At 37.3% G+C, this 26,656-nt stretch overlaps 2 protein-coding genes across 6 annotated transcripts in view; one reads left to right on the forward strand and one right to left on the reverse strand.

Annotated features, from left to right (window-relative positions):
• The window catches only part of SERPINE3 (serpin family E member 3), a 30,206-nt gene extending 26,108 nt beyond the window's left edge, over positions 1–4,098 (forward strand). Inside the window, exons 8-9 of the mRNA XM_008273863.4 lie at positions 355–438; positions 2,835–4,098. Coding sequence (XP_008272085.2) covers positions 355–438; positions 2,835–2,878 — 128 coding nt within the window. The 3' untranslated portion in view covers positions 2,879–4,098. The remainder of the gene's footprint in view (positions 1–354; positions 439–2,834) is intronic.
• The window catches only part of INTS6 (integrator complex subunit 6), a 104,952-nt gene that overhangs the window by 9,064 nt on the left and 69,232 nt on the right, over positions 1–26,656 (reverse strand). For 3 of the 5 annotated variants that reach the window (XM_051832219.2, XM_051832220.2, XM_051832223.2), the window contains 11 exons: positions 24,105–24,257; positions 23,808–23,940; positions 21,838–21,932; positions 18,741–18,851; positions 17,550–17,765; positions 15,786–15,912; positions 14,474–14,616; positions 12,996–13,227; positions 7,379–7,753; positions 6,321–6,414; positions 1,206–4,467 (listed from right to left, as the gene is read on the reverse strand). In XM_051832219.2, coding sequence (XP_051688179.2) covers positions 4,374–4,467; positions 6,321–6,414; positions 7,379–7,753; positions 12,996–13,227; positions 14,474–14,616; positions 15,786–15,912; positions 17,550–17,765; positions 18,741–18,851; positions 21,838–21,932; positions 23,808–23,940; positions 24,105–24,257 — 1,773 coding nt within the window. In that variant the 3' untranslated portion in view covers positions 1,206–4,373. Of the gene's footprint in view, positions 1–1,205; positions 4,468–6,320; positions 6,415–7,378; positions 7,754–10,081; positions 10,225–12,995; positions 13,228–14,473; positions 14,617–15,785; positions 15,913–17,549; positions 17,766–18,740; positions 18,852–21,837; positions 21,933–23,807; positions 23,941–24,104; positions 24,258–26,656 lie in introns of those variants that run through there. The other 2 variants (XM_051832218.2, XM_051832222.2) reach the window with 2 other exon arrangements.

Consider the following 26,656-nt stretch of genomic DNA (forward strand, 5'->3'; position numbering starts at 1 on the left):
TGTAGTTAAAAAAAAAATCCCAAAAAGCAAAAATATTTTTGGAAAGTGATAGATTTCCATTTTGATCATCCCATAAACAAGGAGTAGTAATTCTGTAAATTACTTGAGTAAGGAATTTATCTGTTGGAATATTTTGAAAATGGCAGACAGGCTTGGCTTAGTGTTATTTTTCTCTTTAATTATCTTATTTGTACCCCCTGCCCCGCCCCGCATAGTAACACTAGACAATGAATATTCAATAGGATGCTTTGATTTCTTCAAAAACTAAGGGATATAGCTAACTTCATATGCGACTTAAATTGTGGTTTCTGCAAATGAATAGAAAACGCAATGAGACTCTTCTCTTTCCCACAGCTCTGCTGTTACTGAAAAGGTCTCGGATTCCTATTTTTAAAGCAGATCGGCCATTCATCTTTTTCCTGAGAGAACCCAAAACAGGTATCACACTATTTTTTTTTTTATAGGATTCAGATAAATGCTGACTAGCATACCTCTAGCAACAAGAGCTCATTTGTCCACTGCAGCCTACAACAAGCATTTCTTCTAGCTATTTCTATAGTGTTTCCCAGTTGCTATGTCTTGTGTCCGAATAAAGGAAAATATTTTATAAGCACAAACTATTATAAATTTTTTTCTTTCTCATTCTCTGGGCTCATTAGTGGTTAATCTAGATTAAAAAAAAAAACTTCAGTAAGCTTTTATTTCTTAGAAGACTTTGAAAAGTCATGTAAGTAAAATAGATCATAAATCTTGCCTTCTTTTCTCTGCTGTCCCCTATCTTGTCATTTTAGGTAAGCTGGTTTTTTCAGGCCACTAGAGTGTATCACACCGGTCGCCCAGTGACTCAGCGGCTCTAGTGTTCTAGTCAATGTACTAGGTTTCTATACTATTGTTCTGTTGATCTCTCTCAAAAATCAAATATTCTCCCTAGTACTCTTAAGTCCCATATACAATGATATTCTAATCCAAAGATGGCATGGCACAGACAAAGCCTTAGCACATCAGGACAGACAGATGCCATTGACGTTTCAACTGTAACATCTTTACATTAGTTCCTTTAGTGCTCCTCTTCCCACTATGATAATTACTTATTAGCCTAGGAAGGCAAAGAGATTCTCAGTAAAGAGTGTTGGCAAGTCTAAACAATGTACTTAAAAGAAATAGGATGGAACAAGACTAATAAAATCAAGCAAAGGTGGATCTACTTTAACTAAACATCAGGCTTTACTTTTATTTATGGAGAAAAAAAATGTCAGAAGTTAGAATAATGAAAAGTATGCATAGTTTTACACAAATTATTAAGGAAATACTGTCAACATCATTTATCTGAGAATCATTTGTATACTGCTGTAACGTGTGCTAGAAATCAAAGGAACATTTTTTGTGACAAAAAGGATGAATATAATCATTCACTAGAAAATAATCTATTTGGGGATTATTTGGAGAGAAAAAGTCCATCGACAGAATATATCTTCTCAGTATTTCACCATGATCATCCCAAACCCATAGTGATTAGATGAAAATGTCATTCATCACTCAAAATAGGCAGCAGAGCCTTCTCTTGGAAAGGATACATGTCAAGAAACTGAAAGATGAAAATAATGACAGGTTCTGCCCCCTCAAGGAATAATGGAAACAGGACTAAATTTGAACATAAAAGCCATTACCAAAAGTTGACAGCCAATAAAGGTTGATGATGGTTAAAAGAGAAAGATTGTTTTTGGAATTTAACTACATAAAAATGATGTAAAATCCTCAAAGTAGGAAAGGACATACCACTAAATCAATATGACTTTCAGAACTGCCTTAGTTATTAGAATGAAAATATAAGGTTAATCTAAAACCAGTTCCATAATCGGTAGCAAATCTAAGTATAATCATTGTGAATTTATTTCCCTCTCCTTCTGGGAGGCATTTGCCCACATCAGACAAAGCAAAGTGGTTTCTCCTCTGTGATGGTTATTGAAGAGATTAAAAATGAATCTCAGCCCTTCACCACTCCAAACAAATCTGATTTAAAAAAAAAAAAAACACTAGTAAACCAATCAATTGACAGATGGGACAAATACAGAAACATGAAAAATAATAATCTACAAACCTCAAGATTAAACTTTTGGAGGATATCACTTATCAAGCCGAAGGTCATCCAGCGACATAGAGAGATTAAAAGGCATGCTGTTCTCCCCAGATAAAATCCCTTGCCCCTCTGCTGACAAGATGAATTCCACAGTTAAGTATTTCACAAATTAACTAACGTACTCTTAGTTTTTTGAGAGAAATGGGATGTTAAGCTGTAGTTATGAGGAACTTAAAATTGTAGAACTAGGTTTTGGGATGAAGATGCAAAGAGCATAGTGGCAGAGAGATAAAGGACAAAAGAAGACAGAAAAGACCGCTATTCCCAACTCCCTTAAGAGTTCATTCTGAAAGATACATACAATGCTGGGTTCTAAAGGATAATGACCCCTTGTGCAACCTGTGAGATGGAAATAAAACTTTTAAATAAGGAGAACTGCTAACTATTGGAATAGACTGATTCTGTCCTAGAGGTTCCTATCAAACATGGACTTTTATCTGAATGACTTCTAATCCCGTCTGTTACTCTCAGGAACTAACTATATCTAATTTAAGACCAGACAATATATTCTGGAATTTTGTGTAGCTCGTGTTGAATTTAGCAATGCTGACTGCAGGCAGTTTCCTTAACAATTCCTAATCTACTGAGTGATATCTTGCTTTACTTAAAGGTGTTTTGTAGAGGTAAAAAAGCTTTAGAGAATTGCATATGAGAATATTACACAATGCTAACATTAAAAGCTTCTTTTCCTTGGCAGGGTTTATCTTCAGTATTGGGAGAGTCTCAAGTCCCCTTGACTGAATTAGAAGATCTCAAGCACATTCTCCACTTTCATCTCTGCTTTACTTCATAACAAGTTACAATTTCATTTTGCTATACTCTCAAAGCTTAAAAAAATGTTTTGATAAAATGTAAAAGTTAAGGATATGTGGTTTTCCAATATTATGGACTTAAAATAGTTCAACTGTATATGTTTATTTTGCTCTGTTAATTCAAATCCTTTTTAACTATCTTTTCTACGGGGCACTCCCAAACCACTGAAAGGCACAGCAGTGATCTACGAAATATGAATGAGTCAGGCCACAGGACTGCTTCCCCAATCATGACACACAAGGCCACACTGGATTGAGGATAGAAAATGAAGTGTTGGATTTCCTTATCCTGTATAACTTGGGGAGAATGCAAAATGGGCAAAGTCTTCTGAAATGTTTCCTTTTCATTTAATTTCTAAATAAAATGGAGAATTTCAGTGTGAGAACAGCAGAGCAGAACATGAGAGCCCCCTTGGAACCTCTAAATTGTGGGCTTTTGTAATAAGCGTGGTATCAAATTGCTAAAATTTCAGAGTATACAGTGTATCCCAAACTTAACCACTCCCTAACAGCCTCCACTTAGTGCCGTTACAATCCTAGTAAGAAAGAAAACACAGTTGAAGGGAAATAAAGAAACCAATAATGTCCAAAGTTGTCTGCTTTTTAAATAGCTTTGAAAGTGTCTGTCTATCTGCCACAGACAATTAGTCACTCCCATTTACCTAGACAGAAATGGGAGTATGTTGGCTTGGCCAACAAAAACCACAAACATAGTAAAAAGACAATGCAGACTATGTAACATGTAATTACAGTTAGGTTTAACAAATATGAACTTCAAGTGTGCATTTTTCCAATGCTATAAAGCAAGGCCTTTAAAATTCCATTGTCTTAAGATGTTTTTTTGAGTGATTACTTTAAATGTGATTATTTCCTAAACCACACAAGAGTAAAATAGAGCATTTATTGATGGAATAACAAAAGTGCTTTTCTTAAATATTCTTCAAAATACATTTGTACAACTTACAATAATATATCCAAAATAACTGTATATACAAAACATTACCTAGTTTTAATGTATGTGCTTTTTTTCCCCAAAAATTACAAAGTAACTTCTTTTTAATTTTTTTTTTTTTGGCAAAGTTCAACCTTAACAGAGGTGACAATTTTAAAGGTTGGTTTAAGAAAATAGAACCTGAGGGAAATTGACACGCAAGAGTCAATGACAAGCAAGAGATCTGGAGGAATTATTTTTAGTTTGTTAAATAAAAATGTTTTTTAGAGTGATACTTTTCACATTACAAAAATAAACCAAAATGAAGAAAAGGTCACTGTAAAATGATGGAAAAAGGATCTGTAGACTTGCTCTTAGTATTTCAAGTAGCCAACAATGCATGTCAAAAAAATGAATGCAAGATCACAACAGTCTTGTATTTACTTTGTATTTGGAGAAGACAGTGAAATAAATGGCCACATTCTATTTTCTTTTAATTGCTATTAATGTGGTTGATCTGATTAGCTCTTCGATGAATTTCATCCAAGAAGTTCTCCAGTTGTTCTATTAGCATTCGTTTTTTAAACCTGTATAAAAATATAAATAATAACATTCTCAATTGCTTTTCTAATGAATGGCATGTTATGATGTTTAGAAAAGGGCAAAAAACTGTTTTTGGAAGATTTTTCAAAGTGAAATGAAAACCAAAAAAATCAACAATCCATGACATAAAAATCTGTTGGAAGATTAGCATGTTCTTTTATCAATACACTTTTGATAGATTATCCCTAAAACAAATAGTCTAAGCCCAGAAATAACAGGAATGAGTTTATCCCTTCTACAACTTTTGAAAAGGAAAAAAAATCCTACCATCTGTAGATTGGATATATTCTAGGAAAATTGGGATTCCCAAAGCAATTATTCCAAGAGCTTCTCAAACTCTTTGAAAGGCATACAAAGAAAGTATAATTCTCCACAAAAAAAAAGGAGAAATTAAAAAAGACAGTAATGTTTAAAAACCATAATGTTCCATTATTATAATTTAAATAGTCAGCAAATCAATAATTAGACATATGTTACAGAGGGTATAGCAAGCACTTAATGTTCACAAAGTAATTTTTTTTAAAAATTTTCAGCAATAAATATAAGTAGACTACAATTACAGTCCTCTACATGAATATTAATCAAAAAAACTAAATTCTACTCTATTTCCTCTCTTCCTGTAACTAATATAAAGTCGCCATAATATTATACTGCTCCCTGAAAGTGGCAGAAGCATAGTAGAGGTACCAGGAATAGAACTGAATCTATGAGGCTTCATTCAACAGAACATCACCACGAAAAGCAGAGAAAGCTAATTTGCTAAAATTGTATAGAAAAGTTATGGTCTTATCTTGATCTTTCAAAGTAGTTTATGCTCTAGCCACTCCAGGAAAAAAAAAATTGCTTTATCTAAATCCTTTACATGTAGCAATAAAGAGATGGAAGATTAATCAAAACATGAGTATGTTTATATTTGAAAGTCAGATGAGATAAACCATAAATCTTCTAATATTAAAATTCTCAAGGTCTAGAAGGAAACACTAAAAATGTGTGTAAACTCATACAAGTATGCTTTCCAATTAACTATACTTTGTAGTTACATTTATAATTTTGATCCACATTCCTTGTCCATAGTCCTGGGCTACTGAAACAATCAGATTAAGGTCCATCTGTCCAACTCTGGTCCCCTTAATAACATGTCTTCCTAGGGCCAAAACTGCGGCATAGCAGGTAAAGCCACTGTCTGCAGCACTGAAATCCCATATTGATATCGGTTTGAGTCCCAGCTGTTCTTCTTCCTATCCAGCTCCCCGCTGATGTGCCTGGGAGTGCAGTGGGAGATGACCCAAATCCTTGGGACCCTGCATCCATTTGGGAGACCCGGAAGAAATTCCTGGTTCCTGGATTTGGATTGGCCCAGCTCTAGCCATTGTGGCCATTTGGGGAGTGAACCAGTGGATGGAAGATATCTCTCTCTCTAACTCTGCCTTTCAGATAAATAAATCCTTTTTTGTTTAAAAATGTCTTCCCATGCAAAAATGAACTGTATTCAAATACTGTCTTCCTAAGTTACTTCTAATTACTGATTGACATATAAAAGAGAAAAATTAAGGCCTATAAAATATGAAGACACCAAAAAGCTAAAGAGGTTAAATAAGAATTATGAAAAAAAACTAATAATTTGCATGGAGAAAAGGTTCATAATTCTTGAAGGATTTGTGTATCTACTTTTTAAGTGAACTGATTTCAGTAAACAGAAAAAAGTTCTCCTATGTATTTGTGTCATAAACATGCATAAACACAAATGCATGATGGGTACTAGTAAAATATTTTCTATAAGTATAAACTGGGGACCCATTTCATCACCAATTCATATTGTATAAAATAATCTGTTTACCTTGATGCTTCCTTAATGACATTTTGTAAAAATATTAGTCTTGTTTGTAAACTGCCTTGCACATGCTTCAGTAAAGTGAAGATTCTTTCATATTCTTAAAACAAGAGAAGCAAAAAGAAAAATTAAATGCCTTTCAGCATTAACATATACTGGAACAAACAAAAAGATACAATGAAACAAAACATTCTACATAAAAATTTCACTACTCCGTTTTACAATACATTTTAACATAGACTTGTGAGAAAAGTATGTGTCAACAAAGATAAAACAACTTGTTAAGCAATGCTTTTTTGGGTAAAAGTTCCCATGAAGGTATCAAACATAAAGCTTAGAAGAATGAGTTACACGGCTTTTTTGGTAGTACCACTGACAAGAAAAAGGCAAGTGGCCTTTTCAGAAACAAAAACCCCAAACAGTATAAGAACGCTACTTCAGTTTCAGGTTTTCACACACAACCCTGCCAAGGACTTATACACTCCTAAATGCCAAGTTCTCTGAGTCTTACCCACTTCTGGACCACTACAGGTCATTTTTGCACTATCAGAGCAAGTGATCTATTAACATCTTCTGAATGAATCCAAATAATATCGAATTTGATTACCATGAAGTACTTCTGTACTAATATAATTTAGCTTTTTGGCTTAAGGATATTGTTGGTCACTATCATAGTTTAAATCTGAAACACAACGTACATTCTGTAAACAATATAGACATGAAGTCATTTAATACTATAATTTTTGGGGTTGGCAGGTTAAAATACTATGGGTTCCTGTCATGGTAGGAACCCCACACACAACCCATCTATAGTTTTCTTCAGCTCTCAGTTCTTACTAATCCTAACTCACTCAATTCCATAATCCTTTAGCTTCCATGACATTAACTTCTATCATATGTAGTACCCTGGACATTGCAGATAGTAAGTGTTTGCCGAATGAACAAAGAATCAATCTTAAATGGTTTAAATACTGCTCAAGACCATGGTGTATGCTTTCAGTAATTCAATCTGTTTTCTGAGCACATATAGAAATCAAATCTGAGGTTTGGCCAATTATACATACTTCTTCCTGGTTTTCGGATCTCTTTCATTATTTGTGCTTTTAGTTCAGTGTTGACCTCTTCATGGCTTCTGCAATGCATCAATTTCTTTCCTTTGTTGAGTGAAGATGCTGGTATGTTCTCCTCAGCACACTGTTCTTTATCTCTTGGTTCCTCATGATTTTCTAAAAATCCACCAACACTGAGGTCATTAGTTCCTAAATGATCATGACCAAGAGCCTCTGTATGATTGGTTGGTCGTTCCAGTAAATTGGCTGGAGAAGATGATGTTGAAAATTCAGTATCCATAGCATTTGGTGTAACATCTGATGAAAGTTGGTCTGCAACATGATTTTCAATCACATCATCTATTGTTGAATCATTAGTGGTTTCTGAAACTAAAAACAAAGGAGAAAAATGCTGAGAGCCAATTTGAAAGCACATGGTAAAGAAAGTCAATCACAACTTCTATCTTTGACTAAGGTAAATTAACAAATGATGAGATCTGGTTCTGAAGCTTTGTCAAAGATATGGTGGACTTCAATGTGCAACATTCACAATATTCACTAAATCTGTACACTTTTCTTAGAAAAAAAAAACAAATCAAAAAGCCAATTCTAACTAGATTTTAGTCCTCTGTTTTATTCGACAGTTTTATTGAAGAAGATTTTTTTTAAATTTTTTTTATTTTTTTTGACAGGCAGAGTGGACAGTGAGAGAGAGAGACAGAGAGAAAGGTCTTCCTTTTGCCATTGGTTCACCCTCCAATGGCCGCCGCAGCCAGCGCACCACACTGATCCAATGGCAGGAGCCAGGTGCTTCTCCTGGTTTCCCAGGGGGTGCAGGGCCCAAGCACTTGGGCCATCCTCCACTGCACTCCCGGGCCACAGCAGAGAGCTGGCCTGGAAGAGGGGCAACCGGGACAGAATCCGGGGCCCCGACCGGGACTAGAACCCGGTGTGCCGGCACCACAAGGCGGAAGATTAGCCTAGTGAGCCGCAGCGCCAGCCCTGAAGAAGATTTTTAACACTTCAGTAAATACATGTGATGTAAATTATCATGGTCATCTTTATCTTAGAGAGCTTCAGCTCATTCTGATGATCTATTACATCTGTTACCAGTTAGAGGCAAAAGTAAAACATTGAACGGTTTTCGCTCTTCCCAACTTTGCAGAGAACATACTACCGAACAGGTCACGTTTCTCAGTATACCATTCCTTCTGACCAGCCAGCCAGTCCTCAAGAATTGAACAGTGCAGAGCCACTTGCTGTCTACTTCATTAGACCATTGCACCCACACACTTGCAAAGTTACCAGTTAACACCAGGTTATTATACTTGGTCCCCAGAAAAGCAGCTGAATTCCAAGTCCTCAAGGACCAAAGCTGAATTCGTCTCTGCTGTCCTCCTTACACTATCTCCAAATGTCAATTCCTGGTTTACTCACACTTCCCTGTACTCAGCCCCACAATCCCCTGAACACCTAAATCCAATTTTGTGCCTGACTAACTCCTCTTTACTGGATATTCTCTACAATATTTTACACTTTGAGACTCAGTGCTCCTGTAAAGAAACTGCACTCCTTTTCAGACCAGCAGTAAAAACTGCTCTCCCTCACACACTCTTCACGTGCTTAAAATCTCCACATGGGGTCACAGATTCTTTTGCCTCCCCATGTCCTTTCAAGATTTCTTCGGGCACTCATGTAAAAATTCTTGCTCCTTTGAGGCTCAATGATGCCACTCATCCTCTCTCTCCTCATTACTACCCTATAACTTCAGGGCACATTCTTGGAGCCAGTGATGTCTTTGGCATCTGGTTCACAGCCTTCTTCTTATCCCCAAGTCCCTCCTGACAACAGATCCTTACTACTCAAAGTGTGGTCTATAGACAAGCAGCATTGGCACTGAGCGCCATCTCAGACTGAAGGAACAAGCACCTGCAATTTAACTAGACCCCCAGATGGTTCACATGAACATTAAAGTGTGAGAAGTGCTGTGGTGACCAGTGTCTAAGCAGATCACATGCCAAGAATCTGGCCTCCCATTCCCTGATTTTTTTTTTTTTTTTTTTTTTGACAGGCAGAGTTAGTGAGAGAGAGAGACAGAGAGAAAGGTCTTCCTTCCGTTGGTTCACCCCCCAAATGGCCACTACAGCCGACGCTGTGCTGATCTGAAGCCATGTGCTTCCTCCTGGTCTCCCATGTGGGTGCAGGGCCCAAGGACGTAGGCCATCCTCCACTGCCCTCCCTGGCCACAGCAGAGAGCTGGACTGGAAGAGTGGCAACCGGGACAGAATCCGGCGCCCCAACTGGGACTAGAACCCGGGGTGCCAGCACCGCAAGCGGAGGATTAGCCAAGTGAGCCAGTGCCGGCCCCCCAATTTCTTAACTCCAAAGAGCTGCCTCCCCACCCAACCAATTCACATTCAGGGATGCAGGAGCACAGCCCTCATCTTTGAAGGGCCCTGGCTACGGTTCTCTAGCTCAGCCACTCCTCTACTTTCTCCCTCCTTTTAATTAGAGCTGTTCTAGACAGTGGCTTACCAGCCAGGCCTATCTCTCATGATACATCACTATTATCAATGTCTTTACTTCTCTTGTTCCATAGTCCTCCTAGGACACATGCTAGGCAAAACCTCAAGCTTCATGACTCATTATGTACCTCCTTCCAACCTGCATTCAGGAATGGTAAGCACTGACGGAGAAACAGGACCCTGCTCCAGAGTGGTCACAGTCACTATCAGTCTGCAAGTGCTCGGCACTGACCAGCAATCTTTTCTTCCCCTTCTGCAAAGATTATTCAAACTTCCACCATCCGCTTCAAATCTGACTTTCACTTTGACTCCCTTTCCCTCTCAGCAGTTTATCTTCTATATCAGAGAAGAAAAGCAAAGCAAAGTTGTAGTCCAGGAACTTCCTCTATTCCCCCTACTAAACTTGTACCCATACCCATGCCAGGCAATGGAAGCAGCAGTCTTTCAACTGTGGTCTGATTTATGGCTCTTTTGCCTACTCAATGCTTTGGTGCTCATCATGCCTTTTCTCATTTTATCTCCAACTTCTCCCTCTACTGGTACTATCACACCAGAATTTAAACACATCCAAGTTTCTTTGATGTTAAAAAAAACAAAGCAAAACCAGAGCCGGCGCTGTGGCGTAGCAAGTAAAGCCGCCGCCTGCAGTGCTGGCATCCCATATTGGTGCCGGTTCAAGACCTGGCTGCTCCATTTCCAATCCAGCTCTCTGCTATGGCCTAGGAAAGCAGTAGAAGATGACCCAAGTCATTGGGCCCCTGCACCTGTGTAGGAGACGCGGAAGAAGCTCCTGGCTCCTGGCTTTGGATTGGCGCAGCTCCGGCCATTGCGGCCAACTGGGGAGTGAACCAACAGATGGAAGACCTCTCTCTCTCTCTCTCTCTGCCTCTCCTTCTCTCTGTATAACTCTGACTTTCAAATAAATAAATAAATCTTAAAAAAAAAAAAAAGCAAAACCATCATTTTCACCCCAACAAGACCTCCAACTACAATTCGTTTCACACCTACCTTTTATAGCTAACCTTCATAAACTGGTGGTTTACACTTATAATCTCCATTTTCTCAACTTACTCCTCTAATCCACATTTTTAGGGTTCTGCTCCCTTTACAAAAAAGAAATCGCTCCAGCTAAGACAGCCAAAGACCAAGAGTCCTTCTACTCCTCTCAACTGATCTGTTTTTTTAAGCAGTTGACTCTCAGCCACTCAAGTCTATATCCCTTTAGCTTCCATGACATTAAATTCTTCCCTATATTCTTATTTCATGGATTTTTCCTTCTCAATCTCCTTTTCTGTTTTCTAATCTTAATGTTTGCACTTTCAAGGTTCCGTTCTGACCTTCTTTCCCTCTGTTTCTTGCCTGGTGAGACAATTCACTCCAGGGGATGGTTAACCTCCCATATCTACGCCTCTTGCCCAGCCTTCTCCTGAGTCCCAAATTCAAATATTCATCTTCTAACTTAGTATCTCAATTATGCTACCCAATATGCATTTCTATACTAAACTCGATGATCACCATGTCTTCTTTCAGCTCCCCCAGTGTTTCAGAACAGATGCCCGACTCCTCCCTTGTCACTAAGTCCTTTGCTGATACATCCAACTATTTCTCAAATACAAACTTTTCGCAATCTCACTGCAGCCAGATCACAATCGTCTCTTCCCTGGGTTTTCTAACTAGTTACTGTGCATACACAGCAATTATTTAATAACATCACAAATATTCAGTCTACATTCTCCAATTACCTTCTATATATTTTTTTTTGGTGGAAAAGCTTGATTTTTATTTGATTCTGGATCCAATCAAGCCTGTTACACTGCACCTGGCTTATATGCCTCTTACCAACCTCTCCATTTGTGAGATCCCTCTGTACTTCTCTCTTTTTACTATGTGTGTTTCATACAGGGAAGGGGAGAACAACAGACACTTGATTCTGTAGCATTTTCTAGAGTCTACATTTTGCTAACTATATTCCTGTTTTTTTATTTAACACGTTTCTCTGTCCTCTCTATTTTCTATGAATTGCTAGTTAGGTCTAGAACCTGATCACACCAACATTCCTTTTTCTTCCCTTTTTATTTGGGCAAGACTCCTTTAGAGGCAGTATCATATAAGTCCACCAGGAAGTTTACAATATCCGGTTTCTCTTCTTTAAGATATTTTAAGTCAGGAATGATGACTACCTTCAATTAATAAATCTACTCATTCATTAAGGAATCTCTAAATTCATTTTTCCTCCATCCTAACAATCCACACGTTACAGTCAGCTCAGTATTATAAAAATGTAGTCAGATCAAGTCACCATCTCTCAAAATCTTTCACTGGATGCTAAGTGTCCTTGGAATAAAGAAGAGAATCTTCACAGCAGCGTCCAAGGCCCTGTATTATCTGGCTTTTTATCTATCTTTCAGTATTCATGTACCTCACGGTCAACATCCTTGCTGTACTGGAATTCTTTTAGTTCCCTGAATGCCCCTCTTTTTATTAACTGTCCGAATTACTTGTCTTACATTACTGCTCTAGCATAGGCAAATGCACAGCTTTATTTAATTCCCATTCGTCCTTCAAGTGTCAGTTTAAATATGACTTCCTCAGGAAAAGTGCTGTGACCCCATTGACGAAGTTAAATCTTCCTGTCAAATGTTTCCACAGTATACTTAGCTTCTCTTTCCTAACATTTATAACACTTCTAATTATCTATTCAATGGCTTTCTCCCTTTGCTCACCATAAACGAGGGCAAAGATCACTACTGTCTTGTTCACTGCCGTACAATGCCTAGCATTGTCCAAAGTAGCCTAAATACTTATTTGTTTCTGAAATAAACTGAAATTGAATTATCTGCCAGCACTGATAATCCTTTCAAAACTACTATTTTGAAAAGCTCAAGAATCACAAATATTTTGGAGAATGACAGCTAATAAAGCATTATGAATTATTGAAATATTCAACAAATGGTCACAAAAAACACATACAAGTTATTACAAGCTAATTTAGAGCAAACATCTTCTTTAGATATTCTATTAACTTTTTTCTATAATCTATAGCAAAAATCTCTTCCCTAAAGAGGAACCCAAACAGCATCAAATAATGTTAAAAAAGAAAATCGTACTTTTATGAAGAGGAAGGGGTTTAATAAGATCTGGCTGTGCTTGAGTCACAGGTACAGGTGGTCCTTTTCCTCCAATATGATTGTTCACTACAGGATTCTGTTGTCTGCCTCGCAGGAGGGGAGACATACACCGACGTCTTTTAGGGATCCCTTGCATATTTGGTTCTCCAGGTCGCTTATGTTTATTTTGAGGTCCAGCCACAAATTCATCTGCTTCATCTATCATCATACCCTAAAAAACATACATACATAATTTTGAGTTTACATACAACTGTTATTTTAAAATTTTGTCTCTTTTGTCTTTTTAATTGGCAAATTGTGCATGCTTACTGGTTACAATGTAGTATTTTGATCTCTCTCTATCACACACACATATATATAGACCTCTCTCACACACACACAGACACATATATATAGTAGAAAGATTCAATCGAACTAGAAATCTATCATCTCATCAATTGAGAATTTTTTTTTTTTTTTGGCCTGGTAACAATGTTAAGAACCTACTGTTTTAGCAATCTTAAGCATACAACAGATTATTATTAACTATGGTCATCATACAGTATAGTACATACATTACACCAATCAAATGGAAACTGTACCCTTTGATTAACATCCTTTTCCCCATCCTTCCTCCTCCTCAACTCCTTAGGTAATCACCTTTCTGATCTATTTCTAACAAAAGAATACAATTTTCATGAATTTATATACAATTTTTAAATGGTATAACTAACCCCAACTCCAATTCTGGGGTGGGTATCTCGTGTAGTGGTTAAAACACCACTTGAGAGTTTAGATTTGTAGTGCAACAGCTCGAGCTACTACTTGGTATGTTTGCATCTCATACTGGAGAGCCAGTTCAAGTCCTGAGTGCTCCACTTCCAATGCAGCTCCCTGTCGACCTATAATGGATAATGGACCAAGTACTTAGACCCCTGTTACCCATGTGGGAGACCAGAATGGAGTTCCTGGCTCCTGGTTTTAGCCTGGGCCATACCTAGCTATTGTAGCCATTTGGGAAGTTAAACAGCAGATGGAAGATTTCTGTTTCTTTCAAATGAATAAAAAAAAATGTCTTTTTTTTTTTTTTTTAAATGCCACTTGGAATGCCTGCCTTCCATAGTGGAGTCCCAGCCTGGAGACACAGCTCAGTCCCCAATTCCAGCTTCCTAATGCATACCCAGGGAGGCAGCAGCTGATGGCTCAAACAGGTGGGTCCTTGCTACCCACAAGGGAGACCTGGATTGAGTTCCCAGCTCCCAGCTTCAGAGTGAGCAGTGGATGGGAGATCACTCTGTCTAACTGTGTGTCTCTTTCTGCCTTTCAAATAAATAAGTTTAAAACAACCAACTATTCTAACTATACTGACTCAGTTTGTTAGACAACCTATCAGGAAAATAGACTTTAGTTAAATTAGGAACTGTTAAATCAACAATGCATACTCAAACAAACTATATAAGGGAACACTTTAAAATTACCTTTTTATCCAGCTTAAATGGGTTGCCAAATGTATGCAACCTTCGAGGTTGATCGGGATCAAGTTCTCGTAGCGGAGAAGGTACTTGCTTGAGGTATTCCTGGTAATTTCCCATTTGTGCTATAGGAACACTGTGCACTTGATCTTTTCAAACACAATACAATAGAAGTTAACCTCACTAAAACTATATTCCACCCAGTTATCATATACACAAATGCTACCTAATGTTATTCTAGAGAGTATTCACCCTGACCATTTATTTTAGTTTGGTGCAATTATAAATATTGTAACACAGTCCTTGAGATTTTTAAAATAAAATTTAAAATACTAATTTCATTTCTATCAAAGCAAAAACACTGTAGCTAATCTCAGTGCACAGAATAAGAAACAAGTATGAATTTGCCACAAAAGGTATAGCTTTTCTACTCTACCCGGTTCCAAATAAATAAAACTTGATTATAGAATTTGCAGAAAAGTATAAAGTGTAGTACAGTAGAAAATGGAAGTCATATAAATAACCCATTTATATAAAGCTGTACTTAGATTACTTAAATCAGAGATGGCAAGGGGTAAATTCCCATCTGATTTGATTTTCAGTAGATGCCATTAACACAGTAGAAAGAAATAGCAAAACATGCCATGTATTGGTCATAAAGTTACACTATGCTGTGGTGTAGCAGGTAAAGCTGCTGCCTGCAGTGCCAGTATCCTATATGTGAGCCGGTTCAAGTCCTGGCTGCTCCACTTCCAATCCAGCTCTCTGCTATGGCCTGGGAAAGCAGCAGAAGATGGCCTAAGACCCTGTGCCCCTGCACCTGCATGGGACACCCAGGAGAAGCTCCTGGCTCCTGGCTTCAGATTGGCTCAGTTCTGGCCATTGTGGCCATTTGGGGAGTGAACCAGTGCATGGAAGACCTCTCTCTCTCTCTCTGCCTCTGCCTCTCTGTAATTCTGCCTTTCAGGTAAACAAATAAATCTTAAAAAAAAAAAAAAAGAAGAGAAAATGATTGTATGGGCTTGCATGTAGGTAAGTGTGATGAAAGCTAAACTAAACTGTTAACAAAACTATTATTTCTGGGAAGCAGACTGGGGTAACAGTGACAATCAGAAGGAAAGGAGAGTATCAGGGATCATTTACATTTGATTTCATTTGTTTAAATTTACAATGGGAATGTAACACTAGTGTAATAATCCTTTAAAATACTTTAAAATCCATGCTAAATTTTAAAATACCTTTAAAATCCATACTAAATTTTCTTAAATTATAAAGAAAAGAACTATAAAAAATACTAATATTAAAACCATGATCTAACCTTCATCCTGTCCTTTAAGAAATTTACGGGTGCTCTTCAAAAGATTAGATCGCATTCTTGTCAAGTGATCCAAAAGATTACGTCTTGGGATGTCATAAGCATTTCTAAATGTCTGAGGCTTCAAATCCTATTGAAAAACATTCAAGGACAAAGTTTATTTTCAATTCAGAGTTAAAAGATACTAAAATCTCTAGACTGCAGTATGAATTTAGAAATAAGATAGGTGGATTAACAAATTAACTAAAAATAATAATAATGATGACACATGGTATTATCTTAGTGTACTAATTTAGGGCCAAAGGATGGAAAATATGGTAATGAGCACAACTATACTCATATAATCTCAAATGCACATCAAAAATCTATTAAATTTTTATTATACCAATCTCCAAATTTTGAAGATTGATAGTTTTGTAAAATAGCTTTGATATATAATGTATATACCATATAACTACTTATTTGAAGTATACAGTTGGATGAGTATTGGCAAATTTAGTCATGAAACCATCACCACAATTCAGTATTAGAACACTTCCACCATTCCAGAAAGTCTCCGGTACTCAGTTGTAGCCATTCTCTATTCTTATCCCCAGCCATCACTGATCTCTTTCTGCATTCCATTTTATAAATGGAGTCTTGCAATATCTAGCTTTTCATATCAGGCTTCTTCTATTAAGTATTATGTTTTAATCTGAGATTCAAGCATGTTGTTTATCTACCAGTAGTGTGCTCTTTTTATTATTTCAGAATAATTTATTGTAAGGATACACAGCACCATTGTTGTAGAATTATTACAGAATAATCTACAGTAGCATTTGCATACTCAATATATGTTTAACTTCTTAAGAAACTGCAAACTATGTCCCATCAGGCAGTAGTGTTTTAGTTCTCCACATCCTCACCAACACCTGACACTCTTCAGTCACACATTTTAGTCATCCTACAAGGTATAAAGTAGTATCTCACTGTGTTCTTAATCTGTATTTCCCTAATAGCTAATAAATTTGAGCATCTCATGTGTGCCTGTTTTTACTTGTATATCTTCGGTGAACTGTCCAAATTCAAAATTTGGCCCATATTTATTAGGGAGTTTGTCTTTCTATATTATCTAGAGTTGCACAGATTTGTTATTTATACATGTTGATACAAGTCCTTTAGGGATATGTGCTTGTGTTCCAGCCTGAAGCTTGGTTGTTCATTTTTAAAGTTTCTTTTAGGGGTTGGCACTGTGGCATACTATGCTAAACCTCTGCCTGAGGCACCTGCTGGCATCCCATACGGATGCCACGGATGCCGGTTTGTGTCCCAGCTGCTCCTCTTCAGAGCCAGCTCTTTGCTTATGGCCTGGGAAAGCAGTAGATGATGGCCCAAGTGCTCAGGCTCCTGCACTCAAGTGGGAAACCCAGAAGAAGCTCCTGGCTCCTGGCTTCAGATCAGCCTAGTTCCAGTGGTTGCAGCCATTTGGGGAGTGAACCGGTGGATGAAGACCTTCTCTCTGGCTCTCCTTTTCTCTGTAACCCTATCTCTCAAATAAATAAATAAATAAATAAAATCCTAAAAAAAAGTTTCTTTGAAGAGCACAATTATTTTTTATCTTAATGAAGCTCAATTTATCAACTTTTTTGTCTCATGCTTTTTGTACTGTATTTTAGAACCTCTGTTAAGGCAACATCATAAAGATTTCCTCTTACAATGTACAGAAAATCTGATTTATTCAACAATATAACACAACATAAAGTACTGCAAATTTTATTTGACTAGTACCTTATTTAGCAAAGCAACTTGGAACCCAGTGTATTCCTTCATGTTAAGATCTAGCAGTCTGTGAGGGACATCCTCTGAAATTCCCTGGAGCAGTTGTTGAAAATCTTTCCTATATGCCATTGATAAACCATGTGATCGACTTCTGACTTTAATACCAGTTTCCTGTACTACTTTTTTGCCTACAGATCCAATGACTCGATCAGATTCTATTTTGGCCTAAAGTAAAAAATAAACAACAGTTATTTTGACATAATCTAACTTGATAAATCAGATACTAATAGTTACAGTCTTCTATAAGTTTTTATTATATATTCAAAAGTATCTAATAAGAAATTTGAAACTCAAGTAGTAGAGCTTATGTCAACTACTGAGTAAACTAAACAATGAGGTCTTATGGTTTCAAATCATTACAATTCTAAGTCGGAGCAGGACAAACAAGCACAATTTCAATTAGTTATTTTATCTTTTAATCCCTACCACACTTAAACCATGAAATGTAAATGTGCCCTACGTAAAAATGGATATTCCCAATTGAGGGGTTATAGGAGATTACAACAACAATCGCATCAACATTTACCTAAAGACACTGTATTAGCACATAAACTATCAAAGATACAGCAAATGATGATGCAGTTTTTCAGTGGAAAATAAAGAGCAGTATTTTGACTCTTCCCAAACTGCATTCCTGATTAGCAAATAAGGTACAGATGTCAGAAATACTAGAAAAGTAATATATTTCACAGAACATTAATAAACTGGCAGTCAGTTAAACTATATACTGCTTGACTATCATAGGATCTGTTAATGTGATTTATAGCCAGAATAACAAAATTCAGTGTTTCTAGAAACATTTGAAAAGAGATTCTCATTTTCAAGAAAAATCTACATGTTGTAAAAGCAGCTTTCTAATATGAATTTCTCAAAAGAAAACAATGCTCACATACAGGAAGTCTGTCACATTAATGAAGCCATTTTCATAAATTGGAATTATAAAACCTTAAAATCAACATTCGAAAGCACAGCACATCAAAGACCTAAGACAGAATTATATTACTATGTGACACATAGGGGCTTTAAAATGCAATGTTAAAAAAATGGAATTCCATTAGAATCATCAATAGTTTCTGCCTATTGACTATCTTAGCCAATATCATGAAAAACCTAAAAGCTCATTAAATTTCTTGACAGTACCTGTTGACTCAACTTCTTGAGGTATGAAATGACACTGTAACTAAGTCCATATTCCATACTGTCTGCTATCAGATTAGGTGCTCCCATCATTCTAACGGCTTTCTTCAAAGGCTACAGGAAAAAAACAAAACATTATTCAACATTAAGCTTAAAAATGTATGGTTCTACGTATAAAGTTCATTTTAAAAATTTCTCCAAAAAATTTCCCCCTTTTTCTCAATAGGTAAGTAATATAATCATATTTATATTTCAATAAAATGTCAGTGTTGTGAAAAGCACTTTGAAACAGTTAAGAAGGATTGGAAGGCATAAGAATAAATAATTTGGGACCAGTATTATAGCATAGTGGGTAAAGCTACCACCTGCAGTGCCAGCATCCCACATGGGCTCCGGTTTGAGTCTCAGCTGCTCCACTTCTGATCCAGCCCTCTTCTATGGCCTGGGAAAGCAGTGGAAGATGGCCCAAGTCGTTGGGCCCCTACACCCATGCGGTAAGACCCAGGGGAAGCTCTTGGCTTCAGATTGGCGCAGGTCTAGCCATTGTGGCCAATGGGGGAGTAAGCCAGCAGATGGAAGACCTCTCTCTCTGCCTCTCCTCTCTCTGTGTGTAACTTTCAAATAAAAAAATAAATCTTAAAAATAAATAAATAAATAATTCCCCCAGCAAGAAGGATGAAGTGCTACATTTCTTGTACTATTGGGAGATAGAATTCAGTTGAGATGAAATGGACAGGAGATACATTATAAGGTAGATTTAATATAACTCAAGAGGCAAGTAAAAAGGACTCAGGAAAATATGATTTCTACTTGGGTAACTGGCTGGGTCTGACTCACTCAGAAGCCATATTATTTGGAACCAGCTTATAGAGCCTCTCTGTGACTGATTTCTCATTTGTATAGTGGAAGTAACAATAGTACCTACCCTTGTAGGATTATCATGATATTAAATAAGTAAATACATGAAAAGCACTTATAAAAGCACCTGACATACAATAAGCACTCAATATATATTAATCATTACTGTTATTAGTTGAGCTGAAAAAAAACAAAGAAAATCTCAAGAAAAAATAAGTAGGAAGAAAAACTGGTCTAATATTTGTAATGGATGTGGTATAGTGAAAAAACTTACAACTATAAAGAGATTGACCGAGAACTACTTTGTGCAGTGAAAAATACAATCAGCAGGAGCACCTAACATAGATGAATGGGACAGAGTCAGAGAGAAATCACCACTGACATTCTAGAAAGTATATGAGCACTACTGTCGAACTGGAATCAAAGACCTGATCTGTTACTTAACACCTATGTAACTTTGGATGAGTCTTCAGGGTTTAATGAAATGGAAATGAGTCAACACATGTACCAGTCATATTCCAGATGTTTCTTCCTTTTTGTTCCATTACGTGCCAAGTATTGTGGCCTAGACATTCAACATAACTTATCTCTTCGAACTATAACATTACTGTGATTTTCAAAGCTCAAGAAATTAATCTTCAAATTAAATTAGGAATCATTTAGAAAGATTAGTTATAGCCAAATGCTGTAATAGTTCTGTGTCAAAAACAGAAGTAATGTGTTAAAGTAGTTTCAGCATAGACCTTTATAAGAACTTTTGGGGGCCATTGCTGAGATGCAGCAGGTAAAGTTATCACATCCCATATGGGTGCCGCTTCGAGTCCCAGCTGCTCTGCTCTGATGCAGCTCTCTGCTAATGTGCCTAGAAAAGCAGAAGATGGTCCAAGTGTATGGGTCCCTGCTACCCATGTGGGAGACTGGAAGAAGATCCTGACCCAGCAGTGGCCACTGCAGTCATGTGGGGAATGAACAAGAGAGGAAGACCTCTCTCTCTCTATGCATCTTTCTGTTAATCTTTCAAAAATAAATAAGTCTTCATAAAAAATGGTTACTTTTTGCAAGCTAAATAAATCAGTGTATTTATTAAAATATGTTATTGGTCTTACCTACAGTGATACACTAGTTTCTAAGAATAAATACTTGTCCACTTAAAAAGGTGTTCCTGGAGATTTGGGAATTTATGCAACATAAACCATTTTGTACCCATAAGGAGAAATAATCATAAAACTGCAAATGGGGGCCAGCGCTATGGCGCAGTGGGTTAACGCCCATATGGGCGCCAGTTTGAGACCCGGCTGCTCCACTTCCGATCCAGCTCTCTGCTATGGGCCCCTGCACCCATGTGAGAGACCCGGAAGAAGCTCCTGACTCCTGGCTTCTGATGGGTGCAGCTCTGGCCATTGCAGCCAACTGGGGAGTGAACCATCAGATGGAAGACCTCTCTCTCTCTCTCTCTATGTGTAATTCTGACTTTCAAATAAATAAATAAAACTTAAAAAAAATTAAAATAAAAAAAACTCTGCAACAGGGGGTCAGTGTTGTGCAGTGAGCTAAGCTGCTGCCTGCGACACGGGCATCCCACATTACAGAGCTGTTCTCAGTCCTGGCTACTCTACTTCTATAATTCAGCTTCTTGCTGATGTGCTAGGAGGGCAGCAGAAGATGGACCACGTACTTGAGACAGACAGAGCTCTGAGAACAAGCAGATGGGAGACAACTGTCTCCCTTTCTCTCCATCCCTCCCTCTCTCTCATTCTGCCTTTCAAATAAACAATAAATCTTAAAACAACAACAACAACAAAAACCTTGAAAAAAACAAAAACTGCAATAACAAGGTTAAAAACCTAAATTCTAAAGTCAGACTGAATTCCAATTCCCCTTATCCATCCATTTATTAGTCATGTAACCTTGGATAAATTGCTCAACACCTTAATGCCTTAGCTTCTTCATCTATAAAATAAGAATGACAAACAATTCCACCTCATATGGAGATTGTATGAATTAGATATTAACACATGAACAGTACTCCAGAGAGCACCCAGCCTGGAATAAGTAGTATATAAATATTCTCATGATCATGATCCTCAGCATTGTTCTATAAATCTCAGAAACCTTTAACATTACATCTATATTGGCCATTTGTACACAATTATCCTGCTGTTTAATCTACAACAATTTGTTATACCTAAGCTATGAATACAAAATTTAAAACAAGTTCTCCTTTTAACAATAATAACCTTACCCCAAGATAGTAGGGAGGCATTGTCTTCAAATAATTTTCAAATGACTGTCTCCATTTCAATGTTGGTTTTGCTTTATGCACTTTAAACAAGTCATCTATAAATACAAAACATAAACAAACTATCACCACTCATCATTTCTGCAAATAAAAATCAAGTCCAAGAAATTTTCTTTTCAAAGTCTGCTTTGTTATTTGTGACACAATAACATTAGATACATGTTTTTAACAAAATTAAAAGCAGGAAAATTTCTGGTTTTTGCATTTTCTATTTGTAACATCATTTTAAAAATGAAAATTATATGCAATTACAGAAGAATCAGGAAATAAGTAAGTAAAATCCACACCCTGTCTGCAGCCCTGACAACAAAATAGATTTGAGGTCCAATGTTCGGGGGAAAAAAAAAAAAAAAAGAAAAAAAGATTTGAGGACAGAAATTACGTACAATGTTGAAACACACCTACTAACATTCTGGCTATAACTTAAAAATCAGATGTGATTTCATGGAGGGAAAGAAGTTTTCTCGATCATACTTTTCAAAAACTCATACCCAAAAGATACCTAGAAACCAACTTTAGATTTTTATCACAGTGTTTTATAACAAATTCCATTTTCAAAAAAAAATTTGCCAATTAAAATTAAAGTGTTTAGATAAATTATAAGAAAATCCACTCAGATCTTACAGTATGCTTCCACAAAATGTCTTATTTACCAAAAAGAAAGGGTGTAAGAAGGTACTTCAAAAAGTTTATAGGAAATAGAATTAAAAGGTAAATTTATTTTGGTGCAAAAAACCTGAAGTTTACACATAGTTTTTTTCATAATATACATTTTTCATGAATTTCTTAAGACCACTTTTATGGATAGGTTTCAAAAATGTTTTGCATCAAAATAACTTACTTAAATTCCATTTTTTCAAAAACTTTTTTAAAAAAGATTTATATATTTATTTGAAAGGCAGAGGCAGAGAGAGACAGAGAAAGAGGTCTTAGATCTGCTGGTTCTCTCCCCAAATGACCGCAAAAGCCGGAATTACGTCGATCTGAAGCCAGGATCCTGGAGCTTCTTCTGGGTCTCCCACGTGGGTGCAGGGGCCCAAGGACTCAGGCCATCTTCTACTGCTTTCCCAGCCATAACAGAGAGCTGGATCAGAAGTAGAGCAGCCAAGTGGCCGGCGCTGTGGTGTAACAGGTAAAGCCGCCATCCGCAGTGCTGGCATCCCATGTGGGCACTGGTTCGAGTTCTGCTGCTCCACTTCCAATCCAGCTCTCTGCTATGGCCATGGAAATGGCCATATGGGATGCCAGCACTGCAGGTGGCAGCTTTACCTGCTATGCCACAGCGCTGGCCCCTTTTTATGAATTTTTTGAAGTTCCCTTATAATATCAATTCTAACCATGTAAGATACCCAACTTGCAGAAAAATTAAAAGTTTTAAATATACTATCTTTATTATAGACTCAGAGCCATTTCAACACTAAATTTTAATTACCACAAACATGAACAACTTCTATAAAAATGTCCTTAAAGGGGTTGGCACTGTGGCGTAGTAGGTTGAACCTCTGCCTGCAGTGCCAGCATCCCATATGGGATTCCTCCAATTCTGATCTAGCTCCCAGATAATAACCAGGAAAAGCAGTGAAGATGGCCCAAGTGCTTGGGCCCCTGTACCCACATGGGAGACCCGGAAGCTTCGGATCACACAACTCCGGCAGCTGCAGTCATTTGGAGAGTGACCCAGTGGAAGGAAAACTTCTCTCTCTGTCTCTTCCTCCTCTGTCTGTGACTCTGCCTCTCAAATAAATGAATAAATCTTTAAAAAAATTTCCTTAAAGACATTTAATATTTTAAAATACTAAAAACATTTTCAGTAATTTTGAGAAGATAAGAATTACAAAGAGATGTTCCTAAAGTTCATGGTTAGGAAAATTTTCATATGCTAAGCCACAGAGAACATGATAAAAATGACTTACCTAAGAGGGGAAGAAGGACTGGATAATTGTAAGGCATCACAAATAAATTGACACAATTCAGTGCTGTACTGGCTTTCAAGTAACCAAAAGGATGACCAAGTTCGCTATATTTTGCACTATTGCTCACATATACCTGTTAAAAACAAATGGTTAAAACATCACATTTACTGACCTTTGAAGAAATGATTCTTTAAATTCAAAAAATTTCATAGTTTTTAAACTTTAATTTTCATTTTTTTCTTCAAAAGTTACATTAAGTCATTTAAATTTTAAAATCACTACAGTTGTTCAGCTCACCTGCCAACATGTTTGAGGAGATTTCCTTTCCAGGATAAACTGAGTCAGTGGTGAAGGTTCCAACTCGTATTTGTCAAAAGGCAGTTTATCAATAACCATTGGTTCACAGTCTGTGCAAGAAAACTTCACTACAGGATGAGATGTACGAGGTGGCTAGAGAGAAAAGTCTTACTATTACTAGTTACTCAAAATACCAGAAGAAAATTCATTTTAAGTATACCTCACTATGAAAATTTACTTAGTTCCTCAGTTTTGCTAGTGAGTTTGATTTATAATTAAAAGCAATTATTATGCTAAAAGAAAATACTTGAAAATGAAATGTTTAAATTGAATAATACATACCCAAAAAAGACAAAACACTTAAAAATCTATATAAAGTGAAACTTTTAGGGATTAAAATCCAACTTATCAGAAGTTAAATGAAAACTTTTTAATTAAATGAGCATCCATTAATTTTTACACCCAAGAAATAATATATAAAAAGCGCCAAGTTCTCATTTGCAATAATTTATTTACATGTGAGTTCCAAACTAATCATATACTGCAGGGAGTTTTTGAATACAAGTCAGAACTTCATTTATTTTTAAATTACTTATAAATTACTAATATATGTATACAGGGGCCAGCACTGTGGCACAGTGGGCTGGGCCTCCGCTTGCAGTGCCAGCATCTCATGTGGGCACTGGTTTGTGTCTCACCCGCTTCTCTCCTGATCCAGCTCACTGCTTGTGGCCTGGGAGGGTGGCAGAGGACAGCTCAGGAGCTTGGGCTCTGCACCCATGTGGGAGACCCAGAAGAAACTCCTGGATCCTGGCTTCAGATCAGCCCAGCTCCGGCCATTGTGACCATCTGGGGAGTGAACCAGCAGATGAAGAACCTTTATCTCTCCCTCTCTCTGTCATGGCTCTACCTCTCAAATTTAAATATATATATACATATATAGCATATATGTATATAATAAAGAATATCAAAATAATATTACAAAAGAGGAAAATAGAAGTTCTAATGTTTTTCTCCCTTTTCCAATGAATTGCTTTGGTTATTTCTGTTGTACACATAACACCTTATTTTGACTCCTATTCTAGAAGAATTAGAAACATAACTTGTTAATATTCTTTTTTACTTATTTGAGAAGCTGAGAGACAGAGACAGAGCTATCCACTGGTTCACTCCCCCAAATACCCATAGTGGCCCCCAGTTATGTAATTCAATCCAGGTCTCCCAAGTCAGTAGCAGGAACTCAATCACTGGAGTCCTCATTGCTGCCTCACAGGGTCTAAATTAGCAGAAGCAGGAATCAGGAGCAGAACTGGGAATGAAAGCCAGGCACTCCAATATGTGGTGGGGGTGTCTTAACTAGCATCTTTTTTTTTTTTTTTTTTTTTTTTTTTTTTTTTTACAGGCAAAGTTAAACAGTGAGAGAGAGAGACATAGAGAAAGGTCTTCCTTTTTCTAATGGTTCACCCCCGAAGTGGCCGCTGCAGCCAGCGCATTGCGGCTGGCACATTGCACCGATCCGAAGCCAGGAGCCAGGTGCTTCCTCCTGGTCTCCCATGCGGGTGCAGGGCCCAAGGACCTGGGCCATCCTCCACTGCCTTCCCAATCCACAGCAGAGAGCTGGGACAGAATCCAGCACCCCGACTGGGACTAGAACCCAGGGTGCCGGCGCTGTAGGCGGAGGATTAGCCTAGTGAGCCGCAGCACTGGCCCTTAACTAGTATCCTAACCACTAGGACAAACATTCCCTAAGAAATACAACTTTTTAAACAGGTGTATTACTTTCTCATATATCCCTTAATTGTCTCTTTCCTAAAATTGTCACCAACTGTGATGAAAATGTGAGCTGTAGGGAAGTAATCTGGAATTTCCAAGCAATTAAGGATTCCATTGGTCACCCTGGTAGCTCTCAAATCTGTTAGGACCAGATCTCTCTCATTCTCTTCCGTATCCAACTACCTAACCCAAATCTTCTACAGGTCCCTACATTATGTCCAACTAGTTATTTCTCCCCCAAACCACAAAACTTGTTCTATAAATCTAGATGTTATCCTTAGTATTTCCTGTTTATCTAGTCACAAAGACCTAGCTAAAATGATATTGCAAATCCTAAGGCACTCACCAAAACACATAAACATGGCAGGTGTTCAATATGTTCAATACAATGGACCCCTGAACACATATGGGAGACCTGGAAAAAGCTCCTGGCTCCTGGCATTGGCCTGGCCTAGCCCCGACCATTGTGGCCATTTGGGGAGTAAACCAGCAGATGGAAGATCTCGATCTCTCTCTCTCTCTCTTTCTCTCTCTCTTCTCTTTCTGTATTCTTGCCTTTCAAATAAATAAATAAATCTTTTTTTTTTTTAAAGTAGTAGCCAATCACCTAAAAATAAGCCCAGACTCTTTTAACATCACTGTGAAATTGATACATATTTTTTTGGTTTCATCCACTGCTCCTGGCTCTTAATTCTCTCCCCATAGTAGGATATAGAAACCCAGGAGAGCAATCTTAAGCCCCTCCTTGCTGCAGAAGGCTCCTGCGCCACCCTTAACAG

Source organism: Oryctolagus cuniculus, chromosome 9, assembly GCF_964237555.1.
Source record: "Oryctolagus cuniculus chromosome 9, mOryCun1.1, whole genome shotgun sequence".
Lineage (NCBI taxonomy): Eukaryota > Metazoa > Chordata > Mammalia > Lagomorpha > Leporidae > Oryctolagus > Oryctolagus cuniculus.